The 26205-nt window shown below is 41.4% G+C and overlaps 1 protein-coding gene across 1 annotated transcript; it reads right to left on the bottom strand.

Moving 5' to 3' along the window:
- Window positions 1-691: 691 nt before the first annotated feature.
- Window positions 692-25947, bottom strand: TRAK1 (trafficking protein, kinesin binding 1). The gene is made up of 14 exons (XM_009879187.1): window positions 25861-25947; window positions 23462-23578; window positions 20571-20671; window positions 19879-19987; window positions 19048-19126; window positions 18497-18627; window positions 17906-17980; window positions 17303-17440; window positions 17024-17100; window positions 15466-15702; window positions 14239-14555; window positions 11024-11239; window positions 3428-3530; window positions 692-1493 (listed from the first exon to the last, which is right to left on the bottom strand). The coding sequence occupies exons 1-14, from the start codon at window positions 25909-25911 to the stop codon at window positions 692-694; spliced, it is 2553 nt and encodes an 850-aa protein (XP_009877489.1). The 5' UTR covers window positions 25912-25947.
- Window positions 25948-26205: the final 258 nt, after the last annotated feature.

The following is a 26205-nucleotide window of genomic DNA, read 5'->3' as shown; positions in this document are numbered from 1 at the left end:
GTACCCAGTAAGCCCGCTGACCTCAACACAGCATTAGTTCAAGTTTATCATCTCGGGGAGGAGGAGAAAACAGAACAGGGGAAGAAAAATAATAAAACAAAATGAAATAAAATGCAGTTTCATCCATTCGGGCGCTACAGCCAGGCACTCCAATAACTCAGCTCAACTCATCTACAGAAGCAAAATCAAAACTACCGCGTGTTAAACTGAGTGCTTTGCTCGGCGTTTAACGAAGCACAACTGCTCCCATGCTTCAAGTGATGTAAAACGCGAGGTCTCACGTAACACATTCAATAGCTTCCCATGCACCTTTGACTCAAGTTAGGCTAGCTACAGAATTCATGGTCTCCTAGTCAAGCTATTTCTTGTTGGTTTTGTTTTTTTGTTGGTTTTTTTAAGTGCATCTTAAAAAAAAATACAACCTTTTCAAAAGGTTAGCAAGTTAACCTTAATATGGCAATCATAACGTAGAGCCTTTTGCACTCGATTGAATGGTAAAATAAACCAATTAGTTACAATAGATCTGGTACATATTTACAGATTTTATACAAAGTTTACACATCTCTCCCATTAGGCACGAAGTTGTTTTGTCAAACTCAAGAGGCAATGAAGGGAAGGTTTGGGAAAGGAAGGTCGGAGAAAGCATCTGAGTATTTTTGTGTAAAAAGACTAGCTGTAAAAACCAGGTCCTTCATCGTAAGCTAGTTTGCTTGGGGAGCTTTGTTCCCATGAGGATCCCCGAGGTGAGAGACGTGGGGCCTTTCATCTGCATGCTGGAACCCACCATGGTGGGGAAGCTCCGGTTCCTGCGGATGCCCGTGTTGAGCTGGATGGCCCCGACGGCACTGGTGACGGCTGGGCAGCCCAGCGGGAGCCCCTCTGGTGCCAGGCCTCCAGGAACAAGGGTCCTCACCGGTCCTTGTGCCCCGCCACAGCGAAGAGGTCCCTGGTCATCAGTTAAAGGAGGAGCTGACACTTGCCCTGGGCTCACGACTTTGGCGATACCGAACCTCTTGACTTTGTCCACGAGATTAAGGTTGGAAACAGACACGTCGGTCTGGCTCTCGCTGTTCCTGATGTTCTTTTTATTCCTCACCTCCTTCAAGATGGAGCTGGCGGGCTTTGAAGCCAAGAAGTTGTCGTAAGGTGGGCTGGTGCACTTGAACTCAAAAGACGGAGGGGACGAAGAAGGTGTCTGCATAGGCGAGTTGGGCGGAGTGGAAGGAATGATGGCCATTTTCGGGGGGTACATGCTCAGGAGGGTGCCTCTGCTGGCTCTGTCCCAGCTCTGCGAGTTGTACACTGCTGCTGAGATGCCCCTTTCCTTCAGCAGCCACACCAGCCCCAGGGACGTGCTCATCGTTGTGGTGGATTCCCGGAGGTTTGTGAAGGATTCGGCCAAGCTCAGACGCCGAGGGGTGCAGGGGGTAGCCACCGGCGTGCCTTTCAAATTGCTAATGCTGCCACAAGCTGGAGTAGGTGCTGCGTTAAGGCTGAAAGTAAAGTAGCAGGCAAGTTACAACTTACTGCAAGTGGGACTTTTTCTTAACCCTGAATGGGTTACGAAGTCTTAAGTCACGTCTTCTTTCCACAGCTAAACAGGATCTGACCAACGTGATCTCTTCAGCTGTACTGACTTCTACCGAAAGCACACAAAACTGCCAAAGGATTTTTAACGCTGCAGCTGCAATCCTGGAAGCGAAAAGCAGTGACAGCCACCGGGATGCAACCCCCCCACTGACTCAACACAGGAGTCTTGAAAAGCAGGAGGGAGGGAAAAGAAAAAGAGAAAGAGAACTAGCTCCATGAACTGACTTTCTATGGGGTAGGACCACGGACATTTGGGAAACTCAGACTCAAGGTTTATTATCAGGCTTTTAAGATGCCCTAGTCACAAGATGAAAGCTACAGCACGACAGCTTAACTTCAACGTTCTTTCCAGATTTCAGCTGCACAGATATTTAGATTAGTATTTCTACTACTTTGCCAGCATATGCACACACTACAGTGCAATTAAAAAAAAATAATAAAAATATATCTCTGCAAAAAAGCAGTTATTATGTAGGTGTTGCGCGCTTTTTTTGTTGTTTGCTTGCTAATTTGGTGTTGCTTTATTTAAGCGGGAACTATTTTCCGATCCAAATGACAGATAGTGCAGAGTAGCCTGGCCACAACCACTGAAACCAAGTCAAACCGAACTCAGCCCTGTGACAGTCCCAGAGTTAGATCAAGGACGAAAATAAATGAGTACCTCTGGATGAAATTTAGTCAGGTTAGACAGTTGCCTGGGTTAAGAGGCAAGGTTAAAACGCAACTGGGGAGGTAAAGATCAAACCTCTCAGGGTTAGCCGGTGCCACACACACGAGCATTCCTGACGCGCGCCCCCGCCGAGGCTGCGGGCAGCGCTGCTCACCCCCTGCCACGCCGGCTCACGGCGTGTGCCCTATCCCTCCTCTCAGCACAACGAGGCACAACGCGGTTTCCTCGTCCTCCTCACACGACCTGCGGAGAATTGTGTACAGTCGGTAAAGGAGGAGTTCCTCGAACTTATTTTGCTCTTTTCCTCTGCCGAATGAATGGTGACCTCTGACACCTGAGAACATACTGAGGTTTGCTCTCAGTTGTGGCTGATTTGTTAAATTTAGGGGTCAGCATGATTATTATCACCGCTGTTAACTGCAATTCAACAACAATCAGAAAATCAAACTAGAACCGCGGCCATCTAAAAGGATCTCCTTGAGGGGAGAGGAAGACAGAAGAGAGTACAGAAAAAACAGCCAGGCCACAACAAACTTAGCTCAGAAAGGGAAGCAGAAAAGTTACACTCAACGGTCACCCATCTCCTTCCCACCGTGCAGGATTTTCATATTTATTACCCTTCCTTTTTGTGCCCTCTTTGGGTGGTCAGTGTCCATCTTGCATCCTAAACAAGCCCAGATTGCACAACATAAATGGTTCCCGGCTTTTCAGTAAGACATATTTCTTCCTCATGTACTTCCCCGATTCGTTATTTGCGCATCCCTTTTTCTTCTGCACTGAAGATTTGAGGTTTTTTTCCCTCCACAGAAAAATTCTGTCTCATATTTTTTTTAGAGAGACCACATTCTATGCCTTCACACAAAAGGACTACAACTACTTTGGGATCAAGGATAGTCACATTTGGAAAATACACGCCTGATATATGTCTGCTCCCATAGTATTTAAACTAGAGACAACAATATTTAAGATATTTTTGTCGGCTTACTAAAACATCTACACATAGGTCTCAAAATCAGGCTGAGGTAACCACAATGGGGAGGAAAATTTGGGGGTGTGCTGTAATTCCCCAGTGAGGGTGATGCTTTTGCTTACGCCGTTACTTTGCATTTCCTTACAGGGAAAACTCTGACAGCGCTGAAATGCTTTGTCATCACGGGAAACCCTTACCTTGGTGTGACTCGTGTGAGCTCATCGGAAGGGTGCAGAATGCGGCAGGTGGTGAAGGTGAAGGTGGAGTTGGTTTGTGACATGCACTTCCCAGGATGAGGTACTAAATTAAAAAAAAGCAAATTCTTTGCATTTTACACAGAAAAGGGGAAAAAAACCCAAACTTCTGTGCACCGGTAAGACAGATGCAAAAAGTGATGAGGTGCCTCAAGCCAGGATCAATGCAAAAGAGAAATGCAGAAGTGCTACAGTGTTCTAAGTGACACTTGTTCTTTGAAACAAACGCATCCAGGACTCCAAGGCCAGTGCTAAAAGGGTCTGCAGAGACTTCCCTTTCCCCACCACTGCACACAAGTCTTGCTCCAACCAAAGCTAGGCAAGGCAGTGCTTGGAGTGCTAATCCTCAGCTAAACCAGCAGCTTTTGCCACTGGGAAATTACCGGCTCAGGAGCACAAAGATTTTTCTGAACGCTCACGCATTTCGGCTTTTGGATTGATCCACAAAAAGGCAGCCCCATCACTTCTCAGTAATGGATCCAGCTTGCTGATCCTACAGGAATATCGATTGTCGGGGCGGGGAGCGGACAGACACACGTTACTGTTCCTCTGTCTCTGACTTTTCACACTCACAGCAAGGAAAGCGGCAGTTGTTTGGATCCACTACTGTACATCTGAGACATCTCCCTTGTGCGTGTGCTTAGGTTTTTTAAGAACGTACATCCTCAGCTGCACGACAGAGCAAGTTTTGAATGGCTGTAAACCATCCAGTAAATCATTTTTCCCACAAATGAAGCTCTAATGACGCCACTCTTGCTGGTATATCAGAAATTTTGGAAAGGAGCAATACAGCTCGAGTTAAAAAATGAAGAGCTTGGGCCAATTTCTTTCTTACCAGGGATACTACTGTGGATGTCCTAACCCACCGTGTAATGCAGCTGCGGCCATTGCAAAATAACTACAAGGTTTAAAGAGCCATGCATCTGAAAAGCCACTTGAAAAACATCTGGAGTTAAATATTACATCAAAGATATCTTGATTGCATAGGTTCTCTTACTCAGTAACCAGAGCATGGCAGTGGTCAGAAGACATGCACAGTAAAACCCGTGTGCGGCTCCCCTCCGCCCCGTGCTACCCAACCCTCCGAGCTGTTCCCCGATGAAGCCACATTTTGAAACCACAGTACATGACTAACTCAACACATGGCAAAGGACAGACAAGACCAACTCGACCAGACACCATTCAGAACTTCCAGAGATGCTTAGCGGAAGCGAGGCAAGTCTAAATTGTGGCTGTGTTCCCTTCTTTTGATGGATAAAGTATCACAGCTCCGAAACAATGTGTGCGGTTAGGTACTCCTTTAAAAACACGTATAAGCAGGCGTGTGAAGGCTGGAGCGTGACGAGTGTGAACAGTGGAAGCAGAAGAAGTGGCCAAGCATACAACGTGAGGTAGCTTCTAAACCAGCGCAGGGATGGACCGCTGCACACTCAAGAAGGATATTTCTAAAAAACCCACTGGAGTGTTGTGTTATCACGCTCAAATGTTAGCACAGCATAACGTTAACGACAAGCTCTACTTCACCTCCAGAGACGGTAAATTATGATGCTTCAGGAATCCAGTTGCTTTAGAGATTAGTGTGAGAGCTACAAAAGCTACTACAAGGGAGCACAGCCTAGCAATCATGATTCTCTCCATATGGCAGAGAGTTAAAAGAGAATCTGGAGAAAGAGCTCAGATAACTGGACACAGGAAAAAATGGTTATTTGGTGATAAACAGAGGACTTCAACACAAATCAAGTAGAAATAAAGCCATTATCCCTGGATGATGAATAGAGAACGGAAAAAAAGCAATGCTGGTTTAAGGTTGCAAGCTCAACCCAAAGCACATAGCTGCGACACAGTAAGTGCGTTTTCCCCGTTTGTAATAGCCACTGGGCACCCCCTCAAACTGGAAACAGGCACACTGAAGATACACAGCTGCATGAGCAAAAGCAAGACTCATTGCTATTAATGAGTCAGAGATAGGAGAAGGCTGCTAAAAGGAGAGAAATCACCGGCTCTTATTAGAGGAAACAAACTGAGATTATATTTATAAAAAAAAATAATTAAAAAATCCGCTTCCAAGGATGTGTTCCACCCTCAAATACCACTAAGAAAGTCCTGTACCAGCTTCATCCTCCATCAGTCAACAAGGGGGTGTATCATACTGCTGTAGCATTTTCCATCCTTTGGGCACAATACAAAGAGAGTGAGAACCTGTTGCTGTAAATGAACAGAGTTTATGAAACAGGAACAAAACAATTCATTCCTAAAATTTTACATACGAATGGTCATATCCTGAGTTGGTATAAATTTGTGAGAAAGTAACATACAAGTTTGCAATAAGAGAGACTATTTTCACATGCACATACAACAAAGGATTATTTTAAATATCAATATCTGCTCCATGTGACTGAGTCTGAAACCAAATTTTTTATTTAAGCCCACTTTTTCAAAGCAAATGGTTAACAGTGAGGCTTCATAGCTGTATGAAAAGAAATCTGTACATAATTCAGTGTTTAACAAAATTTACAGAAACATCACCTAATTTTACTCATTCTAAACTGCATGTGCATTTTCCCCCGAATTAAAATCCAAGCTAATCCTTAGATTGCCGCTGGATCACATTTTGTCTCTTGGTCATTAATGATTCTTTACTTTATTAAGCTCTCTCAAACGTTTCTTAGGAAAATGCAGTTCTTTGGAAAAAAATGTAAAACATTCTAGTTGGAGGAGACTCTCCTGTAGGCACCAACACTGTTGTAAACCATCTTTTAAAATACTGTAAAAAAAACCCCAAAAGGCAGGGAATAATCCAATTGTCTGCCGAGAGCTCCATCTCCTGGTGAAACAGAGCTTTCCCGACTCCGCACCCAAAGCCGATTTTACAGATCCACCTCCAGCACCCGGGGCTTATCTGCTTGGCACAAACCACAACACGGACGATGCGGTTATGACACATCTTGTGCTCAGGGAACCCTCAAAAGCTCGTTTAATCTGGACTTTCAGCCAGTATATCTTTGTAATTTATATAAACATCTATTCCGGCAAATACGGATTTATGCAAAAACTAACTTTAAAAAAAACCAAGAAGAAAACCCCACTGAAATCTTCAGAGCGTCATTCAATCCAGACCAGCACGAAGGTAACGTCTGAGTCCCACGTTGCAGCAAGCCACTCTGCTCACCATTTCTTTAGCGTGATTTAACAAGAAGATTTAACTACCTGGCTCCCTGCTCTTTAAGCAGAGTGAGAAGTAGAATTCAGGCATCTCTTTGGCACAGGCTGGTGATCAGGGAGGAAACGACAACCAGGCTGTGGAGTCCTTTGAGTAACATGTGGTGTCTGAAAGCATTAGAAGTTTATTTTTTTGCGGAATAAAATGAAAAAAAGCAGCTCTGCTTTGGAAGAGGATAACGAAGGACTATTACGAGGCACTTTTTTTTGCAGTGTGATCATTCAGAATACAAGCTCTGGACTCCACTTTTGCCAGCCTGTGCCACCAACTCCACTCTTGGGCAAGACGAAATTAACCCAAAATCAGGTCACAAAACCCCGTTAGGATCCACAGGATGAGAAAGGTGCTTCATGTATTCTCCATTTTCAGCAGGGTCCATTCCCCCCAGGGGCCCGAAGGCGAGAGCTCCAACACCCGGGCGCTGCCTGCATGGAAACCTCCCGGCCGACGGGATACAGAGAATATGGGAGATGCTGGAGCTGCTGCCTGCGATAAGTGCAACAACAAAACAGAGATGGGTGGGAAACACAACCACTGTCAAATGGGAGCACAGTGCTCTCCTAAAGATGTTTAGGTGCTTTCAGGTATCCTTCAGAAAACTGGTTTTCAGGGGGAAGCGCAAATGCTCGAAACCTCCAAGAATCTGTATGTCTATGCCAGGAGCGTTACTCCTGTTTCTTAAACAATCGACAATAAAATTATTTTCTGTGTATCTGCACTTCCAAACTTTCCAATTATTTTGCCTTTGGGAATAGGAAGAGATGAAAAACTGAACAAAGGCAGGTACTCCTCGGACAGGGTCTTCTTAGCTTTCCTCTGGCTGAGGTGCTCTCTCACATACATAACCACGGAGCAAAGATGTAAAAAGACTTCAAAGTATTTAATGCAGCTTCAACATGAGTTTATGCAGGCTGTAATCCCCAAATTAAAACTTCAGCATTTTAACAGCACAGATATCAACTGACAGACTTCTCTTAAAATAATTAGTGTGAAATATCCATGTCATGTGAAAATATAATGTATTTAAATATGGATTAATACCTTAGTTCTATGAAGAGTTACAAAATGTATTGCTTTACTGTACAATGGTAACCTCCCAGAAGCTAATCCTGCTAAAAACAAACCTAAGACATTAGTTATGTGCTGCCGTGATTTTATTTTATCTACTTGGAAAGCTCCCCATGTCCTGGAAAAGGTGTAAACATGGAGTAGAAGAAGGCTCATGTCTGCCCAAACCAGTGGAACCAACAAATTCAGGTACTGGAAGAGCAGTTCATGCAACCAAAACAAGCAAACACTGAATCGAGTGTAGGCCTTCCGACCTCAAAATGAGAACATTCACAACATTAAGTGCTTTGAAAGGCTTGGGACTTTTCCTTTAAGGGAAACCTGAAAAGCAATGAATTAAAAAAAACAGAAAACCAAAAGCCCCACATTATTCCCTTTTTCCCAAACAGACTCTGTACAGTTTTAATATACACTATAGTCCCTTTTACAAGAATAAAAAGAAATAAACTGAGGTTACTAAAAATTTGTGCTGCAAAAATTACCTGTCCTAGATGGCATTAACATCGCCGTATGTCCGACAACTTCTGTAGCTTTTCAAGTATGCTGAAAGTCTGCACAAGTGATGCACAAATTTCAACCTCTTCCTGAGTATTAGGCTAGAACTGCGATTCTGGAATTTACAATCTTCCATAAAATCGCTGAGCCCACCCACATTATTGTAGCTCTGACAGACCAACTGCAGGTCACAAATCACACGGGCGCTAATATTTTCTGAAACATTTAGTGCCGTAACTGGGATATAATCTGCATATATACAGGGAGGGAGTGATTTTAGATAGCAACGGATGCTACAGGTTTCACTATGTGCTCACTAAAGGTTGTATCCAAGACATTTCTCTCCTGCCATTTTTATTTTCCTTTCACATTCTTTAGCAAGAGTTTATTCCGTATGTTGCTGTCTGGAATCTCTCCTATTTCTGTAATGTATTAAAAGTACGCAGCAAACAACACAAGATGAAATAAGATTATTAGCACAAATAGGTGGTTTCTACTTTGCCTATTTAAAAAGTAAGAAATATGCTTAAAAATCTTGTCTGAGATAACTGGAGTTTTCCCAGGCAAAATCAGCAGAAACTAGGGAAACAGTGATCTATATACAAACTGTAATGGAGAAGGAAAATGGGAGAAAACACTAGTCTTTCTTCCCTGTTTGTAACCACAGCACAGGACTAAATTTATTTTTCTGCTCCAAAGAAAGAATTCCAAATCACTACCCACAGATGTTTTACTGATCTGTTCTTAAAAGAAAAACACAAAAAAAAACCCCAACAACGAACTAGACTATATCTATATCTTTGTCTATGCACAGTCCATGAGACCAAGGTTTCCAAATTTTCGACATGTTCCTGTGCTGAATATTCTTACAAGCAGAAAATTCTTCACCCAAAGGGCAACCCAAGCAGCCTTTTCTGCACAGTTATTATATCCTGAGTACTTGAAGAACTACTTGTTCCCTTCCTCCTTCCAGCAACACCTTTTAAAATGAATTGTGTCTCTTCCTGAGTCTTTTATTCTGTAGACTCTAAAAAATGCCAGTTGTTTCAATCTCGGATTATTTCACTTTGTGTTTCCTAGATCTCCAGCTTTTCTTGCTGTTCCTATTGAGACTCTTCAAAATGATTAAAAACCTGGATGTTATCTAAAGCTGTACACAACTCCTGCAGAAACACCATTTATTTCCACACTAATATAAAAATTAATGCAAACATTATTCCCGGGGGCAAGGGATCTCGTAGAATAAAGACAATTTCTGCCAATGGAAAGGGGAGTTGACGAGTTTGAATATTCAAGCACTGGGACAGGCTGCCCAGGACACTGGTGGAGTCCCCATCCCTGGAGGGATTTAGGGACATGGGTCAGTGCTGGGTTAGCGGTTGGACTCGATGATCTTAAAGGTCTTTTCCAACCTAAATGATTCTATGGTTCTAAGTTTAATCTTATTACAAAAAAGTAGTTACATTCAATAGCTGAAAACACTGAACGGCCATTTAAGTGAGAGCTGAGGATACTCTGCACTTCATGAAAATAACAGAATGTTGTTGTCTTGCCCTGAGACAATCTAATCTTCCAAAGACCAGCCAAATAATAACTTATGATTTATTCCAGAAAAAGGAAGGGGAAGGAAGTATATTAATTTGAAGTAGTTATGTAAAAACAAGAAGTCTGAAGAAAAGGGAGTTCTGGTAGTTGTTCTAATTCTGGACTAAATATAATTCTTGACCAGCAGCAAATCTTAACGAAGACTAGCACTCCTGTATAGCTTATTAAAACAAAACAAACAAACAAAAAAATCAACCAAAAAAAAGAAACCACACAAACTCTAAACAGAAAACAAGCATGAGAACCTCTAACGTCATGCAATAACAGACCGCAAATGCCAGTTCAGAGTATCTAAGAACTCACGCAGTACTGCAGCATTTAAAAATGTTTAAATCTCAATATGGCATAAATAGGAAGGAAAGATTTTAAGTGTGGTGGAGAGGGAATGAGGAAAATGTCATTATTCTGTGCATAAAAACATCCTCTTAATTCTTTACCTCAAAGAGAATTTAAAAACAGGTAACGGTACCTGAGGTCACTGAGTTAAACTGAAAGAATTTTTTGCTTGATTTTCAAGGCACTTCCATTTGTTTCAGCAAAGGCAACTTATGTGCACCTTCTGTCATCATTCAGTCTTCGTTTTTTTCCCAGAGTATGAAAATCTAAAGCATGCCATCACCTCTTACAAACAGCCAGAATAATTTCTGTACTACAAGCGTACAAAATCTCTACCATCTATACATTATATATACTGAAAAGCGTGCACTAAATACACATACAAGTTGCACACATGCCACACAAGGGTTTGTGAATGAAGCACTTCCTTTTAGCAGCCTTCTCTTATCAAAATAGAGTAAAATATTGACCGCAGACACTGTTATTGGGGAGGAAGAAAAAAAAGTCAAAATAAAGGATTATTATTAAGGAAAGGACTTTGGAGGCAATGTTAGAATGGTTACGTTCTAACTCCCGCACGCGTTAACGTGCTGCACACAAAGCAATACTATGGATGCTGTTCTGGAGAGATGCGAGAATGGCCCAGTAATCAAAATCCTGCAAAGATGTCAGTTTTACTGGACTTAATGAGTTTCCCTCACCAGACCCCTCATCATCGTCAGTCGCGGGCTCCTGCATCTCCTCTGGGAAAGCCTGAGATTGGCGGGGGTTATTCTTGTTGTCTGAAACAGTCACTTGTGCTTGTGACCTCTCACCTGAGGTCTCCGTGTGCTGAACTGGCGTCGAGGTAGTTAGGCCCTTGTAAGAAATGTCACCTGTCTCATCTTCCTCATAGTCATTAAGGCAGTACACTTCATCTAGGTCCAGGTCCAGGGTCCGGAAGCCCTTGGTGACAACCCCGGGCCTGGGGTCCAGGATCCCGGCCAGGTGAGGCTGAGCCAGCTGCTGCCAGTGGTGCAAAGTGGCAGAACCTTGAAAAGGGAACAGAAAGACAACCACAAGGCATCAGTAACCAAGCTGCGACGTAAGAAGGCAGAAAAATCCCGCTTTGATCGTCCAGCAGACCAAAGGTTTCACAGCTCCAAACCTTTAATGTTTCTGTGTTTAATATTTCTAAGAGGACATGCTACAAGATGAGACTGCTTCACCTACTCATCAGCATTTTCACATCAGTACAAAATAAATCAGCACATCAGCACTTCAGACAGGCAAAGGCTGGTGGTAAGGATGTGGCACACTTCCGAGCACACACACCCCCTCCCTGTCAACATCCTCCTCCCCTGAAATTCACAATTTCAGCAGGCGTAGAAAAAAATTATGTATAGCACAGAAAGCTCCGAGAGGAATGTGGAGGTCAGCAGCCACATAGCCAGCACAGCAATCTCAGCTTTCTACCACACGTGAGAAGGCCACATCAACTCATGTAAGCACCTCCGACCTACACATTGCGTGTAAATACTTGCCTGGCCTCTACCCAAGCTCCTACGCCACAGGAATTCAACCACTATGTAACTAAATGCTTCCGTACCTGTAGCTTCATCCGTGGAAAAACGCTGAGTGAGGAAAAGAGGTGCATTTTACAGAGAAGAGCATTCGATACTCAAACAGGAGACAAGAAGTCAGGAACAGCAACACATCAGGTTAAATTGATACATACACTGTGATAAATCAGAGGAGGATTTAGCTGATTCCACAAGCAGCAATTAAACACTGCTCCCAAGTGTCTACACTCTCCTATGTGCCTGCCAATCACTAATGAGACTTAAAAATATACATTCCCGGTCCTGTGACACAATCAAAACACCTTTATTTTCACCTCTGGCCGTTCGAATCAGAGCAGTTTCTGTTGTCCTGCTCCAGTCCCCTGTCCCCAAAGCACAGCACTGACCCATTCAACACACTGGCAGCACTCAAAGGCCAAGAACATTTGATTGTTTGCACATTATAGATAAAAATCTGACCCAATCTAATAACTAAGGGAGGTATGACTCTTACATGCATTATTCTGGAATGAGAAAAAGTGTCATTTCACCATAAGGATATCGCATTACAGGAAGCTTATTGTAAATAGGAAGCGAACAGGGAAAAAGTCTTTCTGCAGAACACCTGGGATCAGTGAGGACAGGATGGCTGTTTCATGCTTATGGCACAAAAAGTTGCAGATTCAGAGCTTAAACCAAACACAAAAACCCCCACTAGACTGTTAACTAGATCAAGTCACACAAGCAATCATTCTATTCACTAAAAGAAAGGTTGGCTAGTTGTTTGGTTCATTTCTTAGTGCTTCTGTCACCCTATTTATTTCACTTCGGGATTGAAAAGATTGCTTTAAAGGCGTAAAGCCATTAACCTGAAAATTATTATAGACCTGATTTTTATTTTTTCCCATTTTATGGAATGAGAAACCTCAGGAAAGCAAGTATAAAAAACAAAGGCACAACTACTGGTAACAGCCTGCAGTTAGAGCAGACGATTTTGCCCCAGTATTCTGAAAGCATCCATGAAGTTGAAAAAACGAGTATTACATCTCACGAAAAACACTCAGGGAAGAAACTAAGCTGAAGCGATGAACAGAATCACAAACATGTGTTCAAGAAACAATAACAAACACTAAACTTAGGAAACACGTAGACACAAACACGCTACAAATGAGATCTAAAACCAAACATGAGAAGTACTTGAAAAGGTGCAATAATTGTGAGGGATAAAATGAGCTAGTGAGAACAACAAACAAAACCAGGAAAAAAAACCCAGACAGATAGAAAGATGATAAAGACTTTAAGAGTTTATTGGAAGAAAAAAGCAGATATAACGGGATGGTGACAGAAATCTATTACAGTGGTAGCAACCAGTAACTGAAACAAAAGCTGGATCATCCCTTCCTTCATGTGGTACAGGAATTTTTATGACCATGTAAAAGCAGTCATGAAAACAAACTACCAAAATCTGCTAAACAGTACAGACTTGTGTGCTATGGCTATGGATTCATTTAGACATAGCACATCAACTTTCTTCAGGACACAAGAAGGGTTATATTTGCTATGTGCCATACTAAATGCTCCTTATGGATGGAATAAATTTGTTCTAAAAAGATGAATTGGAATTTTTGTAACTAAAATACACTGGGACAATGTGATGTAACACAAGAGTTCTGTTAAAGGAAAAGACAGAGAGAGAAACCAAAGCTAAGCTATGTAATTAGCGTGTCTGTGAAGTACTACAGGAAAAGCTTTTTGTTGAAAACCTAAAGGAATTTTCTCAGCTACCTTTCAGCAAGAACCCGAGAGGACTGAAGGAAGTCAGGCAGGCTGTACTGTACGTGCTCTGTCGGCCTTATGAGGCAGTCTACAGAAATGCACTTTGAAATAAAGCTCCAGCCCTGAGTACCATCCACCTATAGCTTGGCTTTTTCTGACGTGTTATAGAGAGGGAATTGGACTTTAGAAACAAAATCAAAACCAATTATTTCACACATGAAACCCAAAGCCATAGAGACTCACGTGCAGCCACTCAACCAATCAATTAAAACCCAGAGGTCATTTTTAATCACAAAAATAGTCTTATTAGACCACCTCGACTATTTGAAGTAGCTAAAGATCTTTGCAGGTGCTTATCTGGAGAACTGAGATTCAACGAACTCTTGCTGCTTAGAATTCAGATACTCACCCACCTTGCTTTTCTAAGCATGAAATGGCAATGCTGAGATTTAGGTCTGACATAAAGCTGCGCTGCTGACACACGCGTAGCCTGTAACATTTATTTTATTGCCTTGGCTGGAATTGTGTCCTAACACTTTTAAGGCTTGTGGAAAAACGTGGCCGTTAGAAGATTTCAAACCAACAGCGAGGATTACTGTCTCTAAAGTAAAAAGAATATGTATTGCAAAGATTTCCCGCTTTCTGGTGATGGATAAGAGCCCACAAAAAGTCACTAAGAAGAACAGATAAAGGCCGAGGCCCTTTGTTATCACCTTCTAGTGGTTTCACAATCTGAAGCTTTTCGGGCAGGTAGGAGCGACTGCTGATAGACATTCCTGAATATCCAGTGAACTCTGAAAACCTGGAGTGAGTTCCCAGTGACATGATGCTCTCTGTGGGGGTGACGGAACCACTGTGGAGCTCGCCCTTTTCTGCCAGTTCCCGCAGCTTTCTTTCCTGCTCTTCCTCGAAGAATTTCCGCTCTGAGAGGTAATTCTCCCGCCGGAGGGACAGCCTACGGAGAGCAGTCTCTAGGTCACTGGAGCCTGGAGTTCCCGGCGTTCCGGGCTTCTTCATCCTGTCTTCATTTCTAAAATGTAACAGGAGACATGCGCACGCACAAAGAATAGAAAGGAAGGGAGGGAGAAAAGAAATAAATTTTAGAGATGCTTGAAACTTCCACATGACAGTTCTGAGACATTCAGCAATATCTTTAAATTTCTGTGTCTGGGAACAACTTGCTACTCGTCTGAACACCAATATTTTCTTTCTCTTTCATACTAAAACCATATTGAATTCTAGTTCTTGCCTGGAAACTCCTGGCTGGAAAAGCTGCGTTTTACTTAAGAGCTTCCTCCTACAAAGAGATGAGAGATGTCTCTCCTTGTTCTGTGTCTCTTATGGTTACACAAACTCAAGCAAGCAGGCCACATCTTACAGGCCCAACAGTGCAAGAATATCATAATGAGTCAAACTAGTGTATTATGCTGACAAATATTCAGCATTTTGAGATATTGCTTTTACCGCAAAGTGTATACGGCATAGTGTGGAGCTGTACTAGGGGAAGAGACAAGTAGCTACAAGAATGAAATTCTGACTGGTTTCATTCACAAGCTTTCATATTAGGTAGCCTGCACCCACTTATTTATTTTTAAGCTCAAACCAGTTAGCATTAATGTAAACTGGTGAAAATATAATTGGCTTTAAGTGCTGGCCTACAGTCGCAAAGACAAAGGGTGGTTTTACATCATGTGGTGATGCTGCATCTCAGAACAGGCGTGAGCTGCAGGCACTGATACACATCACTTTCAAAAAGCTTTCCTTTTTAAATAAACTTGAATGCTCAAGAACTACAAAATACAAAAATAAAAATACAAAATAAAGTCACTTTTGAAGATGTACGTCACTGTGTTAATTGCACCATGTAAGAGGAAAACAGAAATACTTTGCCTTCCTGTCAGAAGCAAAGCAAAAGCAGAGTCCAGCGCTGCAGTACTGACCCGTTGTCAGAGGATTCTGTCTCTAAGATGATGCTGTTGGTCTTGTTGTCTATCACAATGTTAGAGATGTCTCCCCCATAGAAACTGGAACGTGGAGTGCTGACACAGCTAGACATGACTGAGTTCATAGCAGAGGACTGGTTAGAGCCTGGGATATTCATTGGTGATGGAGTCATGGATCTCTGCTTGACGACTTGGTTAACGTTCCTCACCGTCTCAAAGACCCGCTTCTGATGACTGGCAAGACATACACACAGTTAGTAATCACACAGTGCCTTCTGACCTTCAGGAGGAACAGAGAAACAGGTAACAGCTTGGTAACGATCCTTTCTATTCAGAGCTCCACCTTGCCTTTACAGTTTCTATAAAATACTTCGCACAGGGTCCCGTACTTGGTACAGTCTGGCCATTACATTCAATCTATCAATATAATACTTCCTTCTTCCTAGAATATTTTAGACAGAACGTTTTACAATTACTTGTGTGGGCCCTCTCAAATATTAATAAAAATTAAGTGAAAGAGCATTTCATGACATCAGCTATGCCTTAAAGCCACTGTGTGGAAAAAAGTTTTTAAAACAAAACGGATCTCCACTCAGTTCTTAACTATGAACTGGCTAATCTGTTTTAAGAGAGAATTTGAATTTACTCTGCTGAGTATCTCTATGCAAGCAAGTCCTATAGCCTTCCTTTTTGAAAAGAATTTCCAATCCCCTTAAATAGCACTTAAGAAAAAAAAAATCATACAATAGATAAAGATTCTAGAGAGAGGCTGTCAAGGCTGGAAATGTCCTTTTTTTACCTACTTCTGCAGTTAATTCTTTATCACCATTGTCCTGATCAACTATGTGTCAAGGGTTTTGTAAACATACTTTAGAAGGTTTCTGCAAAGTGGCTACTGTACCTGCCCTGAATGTCCTTTCTTTGAAAAGTCTCTCAAGCAGACCCTCTAAAGAGGATTAACTTGTTTCAGATTAACCAGTCCATGCTTTGTACAAATAGGTGAGATAAACCTGTTGAAGTACATGTGTGACTGGTGTCAGTGATGCCATTTCTGCCAAGCTGTGTCTATCTATAGCTTTAGACTGTCACAAGCACTTAACTTGTTTCCAGTCCCTCCCTTGTTTAATTCAAGAGAACTTCAGCACAGGCGTAATGGGCATCAGACTGTAAGTACCCAAGCACTCGGAATCACCTTCTACACTGATGCTCTCCCTGAAAAACTGGATTAGATCAGTAATTACCTGGTCACTTCTGTCACAAAACCTGAAGTGAGAACTCAAGACACTGAACTCATCCCCTAATTGTTAACCAAAACAACCTAGCACAGTAACACACAAGAGAACAAACCTTTTCTCTTTCTCAGCACTTAAGAATGAGGAAAAAAATGTTCATAAGACAAAGCAAAATCTATATATAGTCTGTCACTCACACTCAGTCAAAAATATTTCTCTCTAGATCCCTAGCTCCACCATTCCCTGTCTTTTCCTTGCTCATCAAATAATAATTAACTTCAGATATAATCAATCAATGAGTAATCAATTCTTTTCAGCCATACGCCAAGTCAGGAGAGTCAGGTTCATCTAAATGCAGTTCTTTCCTCATTGACCCTTCTATCTCTGCTGCCAAAGAGTCCTGTCAAAAAGAAGCACGAAAGAAAAACAAATACCATAGTATTAGCAGGTTGTCACTGCAGAAAGTAATTAGTTATATAAAACAATGTCATTAGTGTTGTAACTGTAAATTTAAACAATGTCAGAATCACTGTCGGAATCATAGAATAATTTTCTTTGGTTGTTTTCTGGTGCGTGCAGGTTTTCCTCCTGAATCTGCTCACCATAGGGAAGAGACCGAGAGAGTGGTACCGTCGTGATATGGCGTTTGGCATAGTCTTGTTCCTAAGGTTTTTCAGCTCTTCTTGCGCCTCATGAAGCATTTCCATGCACTCTGCATATTTGTCTTCCAGCTCTCGCAACTGGAAAACAATAGAGAAAACAGTTCGAGACCTTATGGGCTGCACTATCAGCACAAAACACCTGCAAGTTCTTTTAATGTTGGTAAAGGATAATGGAAGAGTATTCCACTTAAAGGGAACAGCACTCCAACGAGTGAATATAATTGAAAATCATTAATAATGTGGATGAGTAATGGGAGGGCAGGCTTTATTTTTATCTTGACTTTCTCAGGAAACACACGTTATCACCATGCTTGTAGATGTCTGTGGTCCATCACATCAGCTTTTCCAAAATGTGTGCCAGCTGATGGAGAAGAGAAAGGAAAAGGTTTTGTACTCTACCAGGGACATAACTGTTCCTTCGTTCCATTACTTTAGCAAAATTCTTTAATGCTTCTGATCCAGCTGAGACCAAATCTCCTGTAGTAAAGTGAGCAGCCATTGTCCTACTACTAAATTATTGTAATATTAAGTAATGTGACTTACCTCTGCTGTGAGCTGTCTCTGGGCATCTTTAGCTGCTCCCAAATGCTGGACGAGCTCCTCATTTTCAACTGCGCACTAAAATACGCCAAAAAAAAGAAGTTAGAAATACTGCGATGTTTTTTTCTGTAATGATCTTTGATTCCCATACTACCGTTAAGTAGGAAAATTCTAACTTTTCTCAAGACCCTCTCTGCAGCAATCTTATTCCACTATTCCACACATTTAAAACATTAACACAAGGACACCCAGTGTCAGCCTGTGCCTAGCTAAACAAACCTCCAAAACCCTAAACCCAATGAGTACTGAAATACTTGTGCTGACAGCCTTGTCTTACCAAAGTCGTTAAGTGCAGATTTTACCATCTAATATTTAAAACAAATTTAACTATTTTATTTGAGATACCATATATAGATCTTTTAATAAAGTGATACTTTCAAGCGGAGTATGCTGGACGCTAAACATCAGACAAGGTCACCGTGATAAGGAGGGTGGAAAGTTTCCTTTAGGCTCTAGTACACAGAGGATTGTAACTTGTCTTCCAGCTACAACAGTAGCAAATCACAACAACAGTCTTGCAACCAGATTCCTTACAGCTTTTGACTTTTTCTGTAGATCGACTATCTGAGAAAGAAGATGGGTGATTTCTTCCTGCTGCCGGGCAGCATCTTCCGTCTTCTTTGCTAACTCTTCAGAGAGATTGGCAATCTGGATGTTTGCATCCCCTTGAAGATAAGCAAATACAGTTAACAACACAAACCCCCAAAGCAGGAAAGCAAGCAGAAAGATGTTCTTTTGGAACATCACTTGATTCAGCAGAAACCTGCCCCAAAGCACAGCAAGGGATTTTTTAAAAACAACAGTAGGACACATAACCAGAAAGATACAAAGTGTTGGTGCTGCAGAGGGGATTGTACTTTCCCTTACCACTAACATTTTCTGTGCAAAACTATTTTGCAACTGAGAAGGATTCAGCTTACAGCCACAATTTTCTGGAATTTCAGACAGAAATCGTCTCCTCACAGTAGTTTATGTAAGGAAAATAAACATCACAGATAAGAAGGACTGACTGATCTGACTCAGTTTTAGGGGTTTTGTTTTACTGAACTATCTCAAATGAGAAGTGAAAAGAAATCGGGACGTACTTAGCTCTTTTACACAGTCATTGACAAGCTGTTGTTCCTTCTCTTCGTAAGTAATTGTTTCAGTCTTCAGCTGACAGGCCTGTTCAAGAAATCCACATCAAACATGCTACATTAGCACACGCTCGATCTTTGCCAGTCTGGTGCTGCATTTCCATCTGCTTCAGAAAGAAAAGCTTTTCTAATCACTCCTCCAGGAAGACACTGAGAAATTATTGGCTTTGCCTGCCCTCCCTCATGTGATGGTGGTGTTGGGTAGATGGTCAGACAGATGATCTTAGAGGTCTTTTCCAACCTTATTTATTCTGTGATTCTATGTTCTAGAAAAAGGGGCCACGCAAACATTCAGCAGAGATGTTGCTGCACAGAGAAAGTGGCACCTTAACCGAGATATCCCCACTAGATGTCACTTGTGTATTTTGCACTAAAGATAAATAAACTAAAAAAAACCCCTGAACATAGAAAAGACTGGTATGCAGAGCTTGATCTGGTCACCTGACCAAAGCTAAGTATCAGCACAGCCGAAGTCACCTAGTTCTGCCAGGTCAGCCCTTTAAGACCATTTCAAAGCGCAGCTGAACTCCCAAACCTGCCTGTGCTCCCACACATTCTATATGCAAGGCTTTGCCTGTAGCTTCCATGTTTTAGCTTTTCCTTCATTTAGAAGGATAAAAGGTGGTGATTCAACAACTACAAAAAGAGACCTGTGTCACATATGCAGTTATATACTCTTAATTAGACTCTGTCAACTTGTAATATGTGTTGCCCAATATCTGTGTGCTGGCATTTAAACCGACAGCTGTATTAAGCAAAAGGCAAAGGGAGCAATTTCACCTCAGATCTAAGCACAACATTCTCCTCTTCAAGGTCCTTGAGTTTCTTTTGAAGAGAATCCAAATGAAAGTAGTTCTGGACAGAGGAGGAAGATTCATTCCTCTTCAGCCTTGAAATGAAAACAACAGTTTTAACTCATTTTTATGTATTATGGCCAATCTCAGGAGAACAGGCACAACCAAGGGTCTCATGACCAGCCAGAACCACAAGAAATCCAGCTTGTTCAGACCAGTATGTCTGGGCAGCAACAAGCTTTAAGTGATTTTTAAAAGAGAACATTTTTTAAATGTAATTATTATTCCACACATTTCCTACGGAAAAGCTACTCAGCCAAGATTTTCAGAAAGGAAACCACCACCTTACTACAGGGAGCGATTCAATAGCTTCCTAATTAACACTGCACGTGTTTCACGCACGAGCTCAGGAATGGGCAGACAGCCCCTCAAAGCCTAGTGTGCTCTCCAGCTCGGAACCCACGCCGTGAGCTGCCCTTTATCTCCTTCCCTCTGCTGGGAATGTTTCCACGGTGCCTTCAGGTCCTTCCAGCTGGTGCCACGCACCAAGTTCAAAGTCCCATTTATAGTGCCAGCAGATACATGGATCATTTTATTGCTTTTTGAAGCTATAAATTGTCCAAACCACTCCTGCTTAGTACCAGATGAAGGTTCAAGGTTGTAGATCATTCAACTTACGGGGTGGAACAGATGGACTCTGGCTCGCTTTCTTCAGCAGCACTGGTGTAGAACTGGAGCAGCTCATCTTTCATGGAGAGTTCATGCCGCAACTGAGAAACCTGCACACACAAAGAGCCTGCACATCAGCAAGCTGACTTTTTAGGCACATTCTAAAGTAAATGTGCTGCAATTCATCCTCCAAGCATCATCTTCAGACTAAATCAAGAGGCCAAGACTAGAATAGACCAGAACTTTATTTCTTAGAAAAGAAAAAAAGTCTACCTTTTAAACTAGCCATTAAATGTTCTTTTTTAAAATAACAGACTTTTCAAAAATTATCCACTGCTATTAGACATATTCCTCTTTCACCCTCCTTAAGGTGAGCAATTCTGATTCACTATTGCATTAGTCTAGATTCACATCCGCAGAAACGGACATGCTGCAACCACACTGCAAGAAATTAATGTGGCACAACTGAGTCAAATATCACTTTTATCTTTTTTAAGTCACCTTCTGGCTTGGACATAGACCTTGCATGCCTTCCAATGCACAAACTGCAGAGCACTTTTGTTTTTATTATACTTCTGCTTTTTGTGTGGTAGACATATTTATATTTGTAGTTATTACTGAAAAAGAAACAAAACAGAAAACATCAATAAAATAGATTTAAGCTGCATTTTCATCAAACAAAAAGCAGACTCGATGCAATAAAGCACTCAAATTGTGCAGAACTTTAACTAACCAAGGCCATTTACTTTAGTAAGGCTATTCTGTGTATCAGACGTGCTAAGGCGTCAAGCCCTGAGACATGGGTTTTAAAACGCAAGGCGGGAAGAAAAACCCCAACTAACCACATTCTAGAAAATCATGAAACTAAATCCATGCATTAATTTTGGGAAGTTTGCTTCCCCCATTTCAGGAAGAACTAGAAAGCTGAGCCAAAAATAACAATTTACTTTTTTTCTGGCACATTACAGCTCAGCCTCTAAGCAGCAAGGCTTCAAATACTGTCAGTGGGTGGGCACTAGATCATCTCCAGCTTTTGCCACATTTTTTTTCCTCTGTGAATAAGAAAGACTGAGGTTACAGATTTTACCACCATTTCCAAGCATGTCAATTCACCAAAGGAGGGTGAGCAGCCAGAAAGGGCAACCTTTTAGCAGAACAGGACCAGAAGTGATGGGCACAAACTGACACAGAGGAGGTTTTTTCTGGACATCAGGAACTACTTCTTTACTGTGCGAGTGACCGAGCACTGGCACGGGTTTGCCCAGAGAGGTGGTGGTCTCCATCCTTGGAGATGTTCAACCAGGGTGTGGGCACAGTCTTGGGCTACCGGTTGTAGGCATATCCCTGCTTGAGAAGAGGGTTTGGCCAAGACGACTTCAAGAGGTCATTTCCAACCTCAATCATGTCAATTACAAATAAAGTCACTGCACTAACCTCCAGCAACACAAGGCTACAGAACTGCATTACTCAGGTGCTACTACAGGTTTGAGGAGGTGTTGTTTGCTTCACCTTTCATTCTCTAGGGCACTACAGGCAAAGTCCCAGTTCCATCAGCCCCTTCCTAGACCTTAGCAGCACCTAACAATGCTAACTCAAACGAGAAATGCAAGAATTAAATGCATTTTGCACAGGCCTGTGTTACTTTAACACATATCTAGGAACGTGGTATGTTACAAGGACACAGGAAAAACTTAAGCAACTTAATAGGATGGTGAGGAGGTTTTGTCAGGACAAATTTGCTAAATCAAAGAGATGTAAAGCTAAATTATTCATGCCATGATACATATACCAATAAAACCTTAACTTCACATCACATACTAGAAAAAACTTGTCTCTATATTACAAAAATGCCACGACTTCAAAGCTCAACAAGCTCTGCCTCAAAAGCACCAATTTCTGAAGTAGTCTTAATGACAGTGTGACACATGGGTGTTGATAGAACATATGGCCCAACATATCAAGCCACCTAGTAAGAAGCTTATTTCTGGTGGCACTTCTCCTAATGCTGCTCTCGAGTCCCTCTAAATAAAAACAGCCCTGGACAGAGGTAGTCCATCCCTGCCCTCCACCAAATCAAGTCTCCCATTTTGGATGGACAGTACCAACGCACTGCCCTGCCCAGTCAGAACACACTGCCCCCAGCTCAGTCAGTAAGTCAGAGTTTAGTGAAACTTGTTACAGACAAAGAGCTTTTTAAAAGCATCCTGTATGGTTCTATCAAAGATAGATTTATCAAGAATCTGCCAGCACCTACAGCACCCACCTGCCTATTCAGAAGAATACAGTAAGAAGTAGCAACTGTAGAAATAGTTGATTAAAAAATTCAGTGGTATCTGGAAGACATAAGGTATTACTTTAAACACCTGAAATTTGCTCTGAGCAACCTGATCTGGTTGAAGATATCCCTGTTCATGGCAGGGTGGTTGGACTAGATGACCTACAAAGGTGTCTTCCAATCCAAACCCTTCTGTGAATTGAGAAACGCATGCACCATCGTACTATATCCTAAACGTGCTCACCAAATATCTAAAATACGATTGCTGCAGTCAAACTCCCACAGATGTAAGTACTACAGCAGGCTACTGACCCAGGCTTCAACAGATTCTATCCCAGTTCCCTGGAAAGCCATACAGCAAAATCACAAGAAGATGTAAGATCCTAGCAATCTAGAGAGAAGTCTTGGCCTATAACTCTTTGATTTCAAATACAACCCAGTACTTCCTAATATTGACAAGTTCATACATACAGAGTATGCTGAACAAAAATTACCAACACTTAAACTTTATCCTGACCCATCTCAACAACAGAGTGCCGAAGAAAATTCAGTATGGACAGGGTGAAGCTAGAAGGAAAATTCTCCCCATCAACGCAGATAAAACACTCAGGTATAAAAATGTTACCTCTTCCCTGATGTGTTCTACTTGCTCCTCCAGGAACTCATTTCTTTCTGTCAGTGATTTATTCTTCTTCAATAGCGACTGGCCAATCCGAGCAGCTAATTCTAAGTCTCGTTCTTTCTGTGAAGCATTAAGAAAAGAAAGGTCATTTCAAATTTTTTATTCACCAAAGGATCACAAGGAGGGCAAAACTGTCATGAAAGGGAAGGAACAATGAAAAGGGAACTTGAACAATGAAAAGACTTTTTCCTTCTGTGAGGGTTTGCTTGGTCGGATTTTTTGCTAATTTTCTTTTGCTGTTCCTGCTTATGTTACGCCCACGTTATCAAGAAAATACTGAGTTACTGAACCATACACACAAAAGCACAGCTTCAAGGTCTTCAGTAAAAACCAAGTGAAACCGGATCTGGTTCTTTATTACAGCTATTCCATCACCTACTTATACCATTTGCAGAACTTCAGAGGTTACATTTGAAAGAATTCATAAGCACAGTACAAAATACCAAAGAATAAAAATATTCAAAGCATTCTTCGGTTTCTACTTTCTCCACCTTGAAATAAAAGGCAGGAAGCTGTTGCACAAGCAGAAGCTGGTTCCACCACAATGAACGTTCAGCTCCCACCTTCTTTGAACATTCATTCTTGCTTTTGTGTGAAAAAAAATCCTATCTCTTTTTGCCGATGTCCGAATCTACAGTAACTAGTTTCTATCATGCCATGCTCGGCCCTTTCTTCCTGCTTCTCTGAGTGCACAGAATTGGAAATAACCTGTCTAGACAGTTTATCATGTGTCCCAGTGAAAACCAGAAGCTTATCCCTGTTGATGAGATGCGCCTATACATGTCTCGGCTTCTGCAAAGCTGGGACATGGGGCTCTAATCTGCCTGGGGGAGCTTATTTACTGCCTCTGACTTCTAAAAGCTACCTTCTGTCATGTCGACATTAATGGCAAAGCCTACAAAACCGACAGCACCTCATCACGCGGACTGGAAGTCAATGAATCAGAATGAAGAGGTTTTTGTAGTGGGAGGAAAAAACGAAGTCACGTAATAATGGGTAAATAAAAAGAGAGGCTATCGATCACCGCTGTAGCTACAAATAGCACTTCCCAAATGCTTTCTGAAGGTCAGGCTTCTGTTTGCATTGAAAGCTACTGGCATTATCTAGCCGTAACATCGGTATATAATCTTAGGCACAATCTTTCAGAACAACGGGTCCCACAAAGTTATCCAAAAAACTGTTTGGTTTATGTATTGAGCCAACTTATTGTCCAGTAATTTGGCTTACTTCATAAATCCAAAGAGGGAAAAAATACATTGCTGCAGACTCTACAGAGGAGGAGCTACCTAGCAACACGTTTTCTAATCTCAAATTTGAGGAATGTATGTGTGTTTCCAGGGTCTTTAATTAAGCTCCCTAGACTTCCTACACAATTTTTAGCAATTCAGCTCCAAATCCCAGTTTGGGGTCAGGCCTCTTACTCAGTGATAAGGAAAGGATTTATTATAGTGATGTGTAAAAACAACAACAACAAAAAAATCCTGAAACTGGACACATTAATGCTATTCTGAAAAGAGATGTAAACTTTAGCGATAACCATCCTTTGGAGAACACATCTCACTTCTGACATTGTTATTGCAATCAGCAATAAATATGGACTGATGCAATTGTGACAGCTTGCACTTTAAGAATTCTTCATAAAGGTTATTTGGAAAATTGTTGCTCAAGTTTATGGCAGAAAAGCAGCTAATTTAAGTAAAAAAATTTATCATGCTTATTGAACATAAGCATTGTGGCTTGACAGTTGCTTTTGGCCATTTCTTGAATGCCAATGATTACAGTAATAACAATTTACATAATAATAGTATTAAAAAAAACCAAACAAAACAGACCAACCAAACATACGGCAAAGAAAAAAAGGCTTGGAGACAAATGGAGTCTTACATACTTTGTAATTTTGCGTCTATGGACTTCTCTGAAACGACATTTTCTGAGAAAATTATTATAAAGACAAGACTATCTGTGAACTTTTTTAATTTCAAAGAGATTAAATCCATCGTTAAGGATACTATTAGCATTACATGTACTGTAAAAATGTGTCATTTTAAGATGATTCCTCCCCCACACTTCCTCCCCCTCATTCGTTATGGCAAATATTTGGCCAAGAGCAAGTTAAATGGCCTCAACTGGAAAACAATCACAAGTAACGAATCCATATGACCACGGGAAACAAGTGACCTTTATTTCAAAAGCATATTTACCTTACCAATGAGATAAAGTGCACATACTCTCAGAGCACTTATTCCTCCTCACTGGAGGACAGCTTTTAGTAGCAGAAGCATACAACTTCTGTACTACTTTCCTATACCGTGTATGGGTCCTTAAAAAGATACAATACTTGCCTCTTCAAGAAGACGTGTAACAGCATCTATGTCATTGTATGTTTTAGTCATCTGGCCCACTCTTTCAGCACATAAAACTGCAAGGAAATAAAAGAAAACATTATTCATACTGGCAATACTATTAGGGGGAAAATACCCTTTTAAGAGTTTAGGTTTGCATCAGCTTTCATCTTAAAACTACTTATGTCAACTTTGGGGCAAGAATAACAAAAACTAAAAATAAAAACCACAGAAAACAATCAAAGCTTCAAGTTAAACTGAGAATACAAGTTAAACTGAGAATATATGTATTTTGTAATGAGTATTCGCTTTTGCAGTGGCAGAACAATCCATTAAAATATTAAA

The sequence above is a fragment of the Apaloderma vittatum genome, unplaced genomic scaffold (genome assembly GCF_000703405.1).
Source record: "Apaloderma vittatum isolate BGI_N311 unplaced genomic scaffold, ASM70340v1 scaffold41871, whole genome shotgun sequence".
NCBI classification, from domain to species: Eukaryota; Metazoa; Chordata; class Aves; order Trogoniformes; family Trogonidae; genus Apaloderma; species Apaloderma vittatum.
The sequence above is the reverse complement of the archived record's forward strand: the minus strand, read 5'-3'. Positions and strand labels throughout refer to the sequence as shown.

What these genes read in the sequence shown, in the direction of transcription:
- TRAK1 (XM_009879187.1), bottom strand. Translation starts at nt 25,911, where the DNA reads ATGACTAAAACATACAATGACATAGATGCTGTTACACGTCTTCTTGAA. An exon ending in TACAGAAAAAGTCAAAAGCT is followed by an intron (nt 17,981 to 18,496) that starts GTAAGGAATCTG and finishes GGCGTATTTTAG; the next exon opens with TGCGCAGTTGAAAATGAGGA. An exon ending in GATTGTGAAACCACTAGAAG is followed by an intron (nt 11,240 to 14,238) that starts GTGATAACAAAG and finishes TCCCTTTTCAAG; the next exon opens with GTTCTGCCACTTTGCACCAC.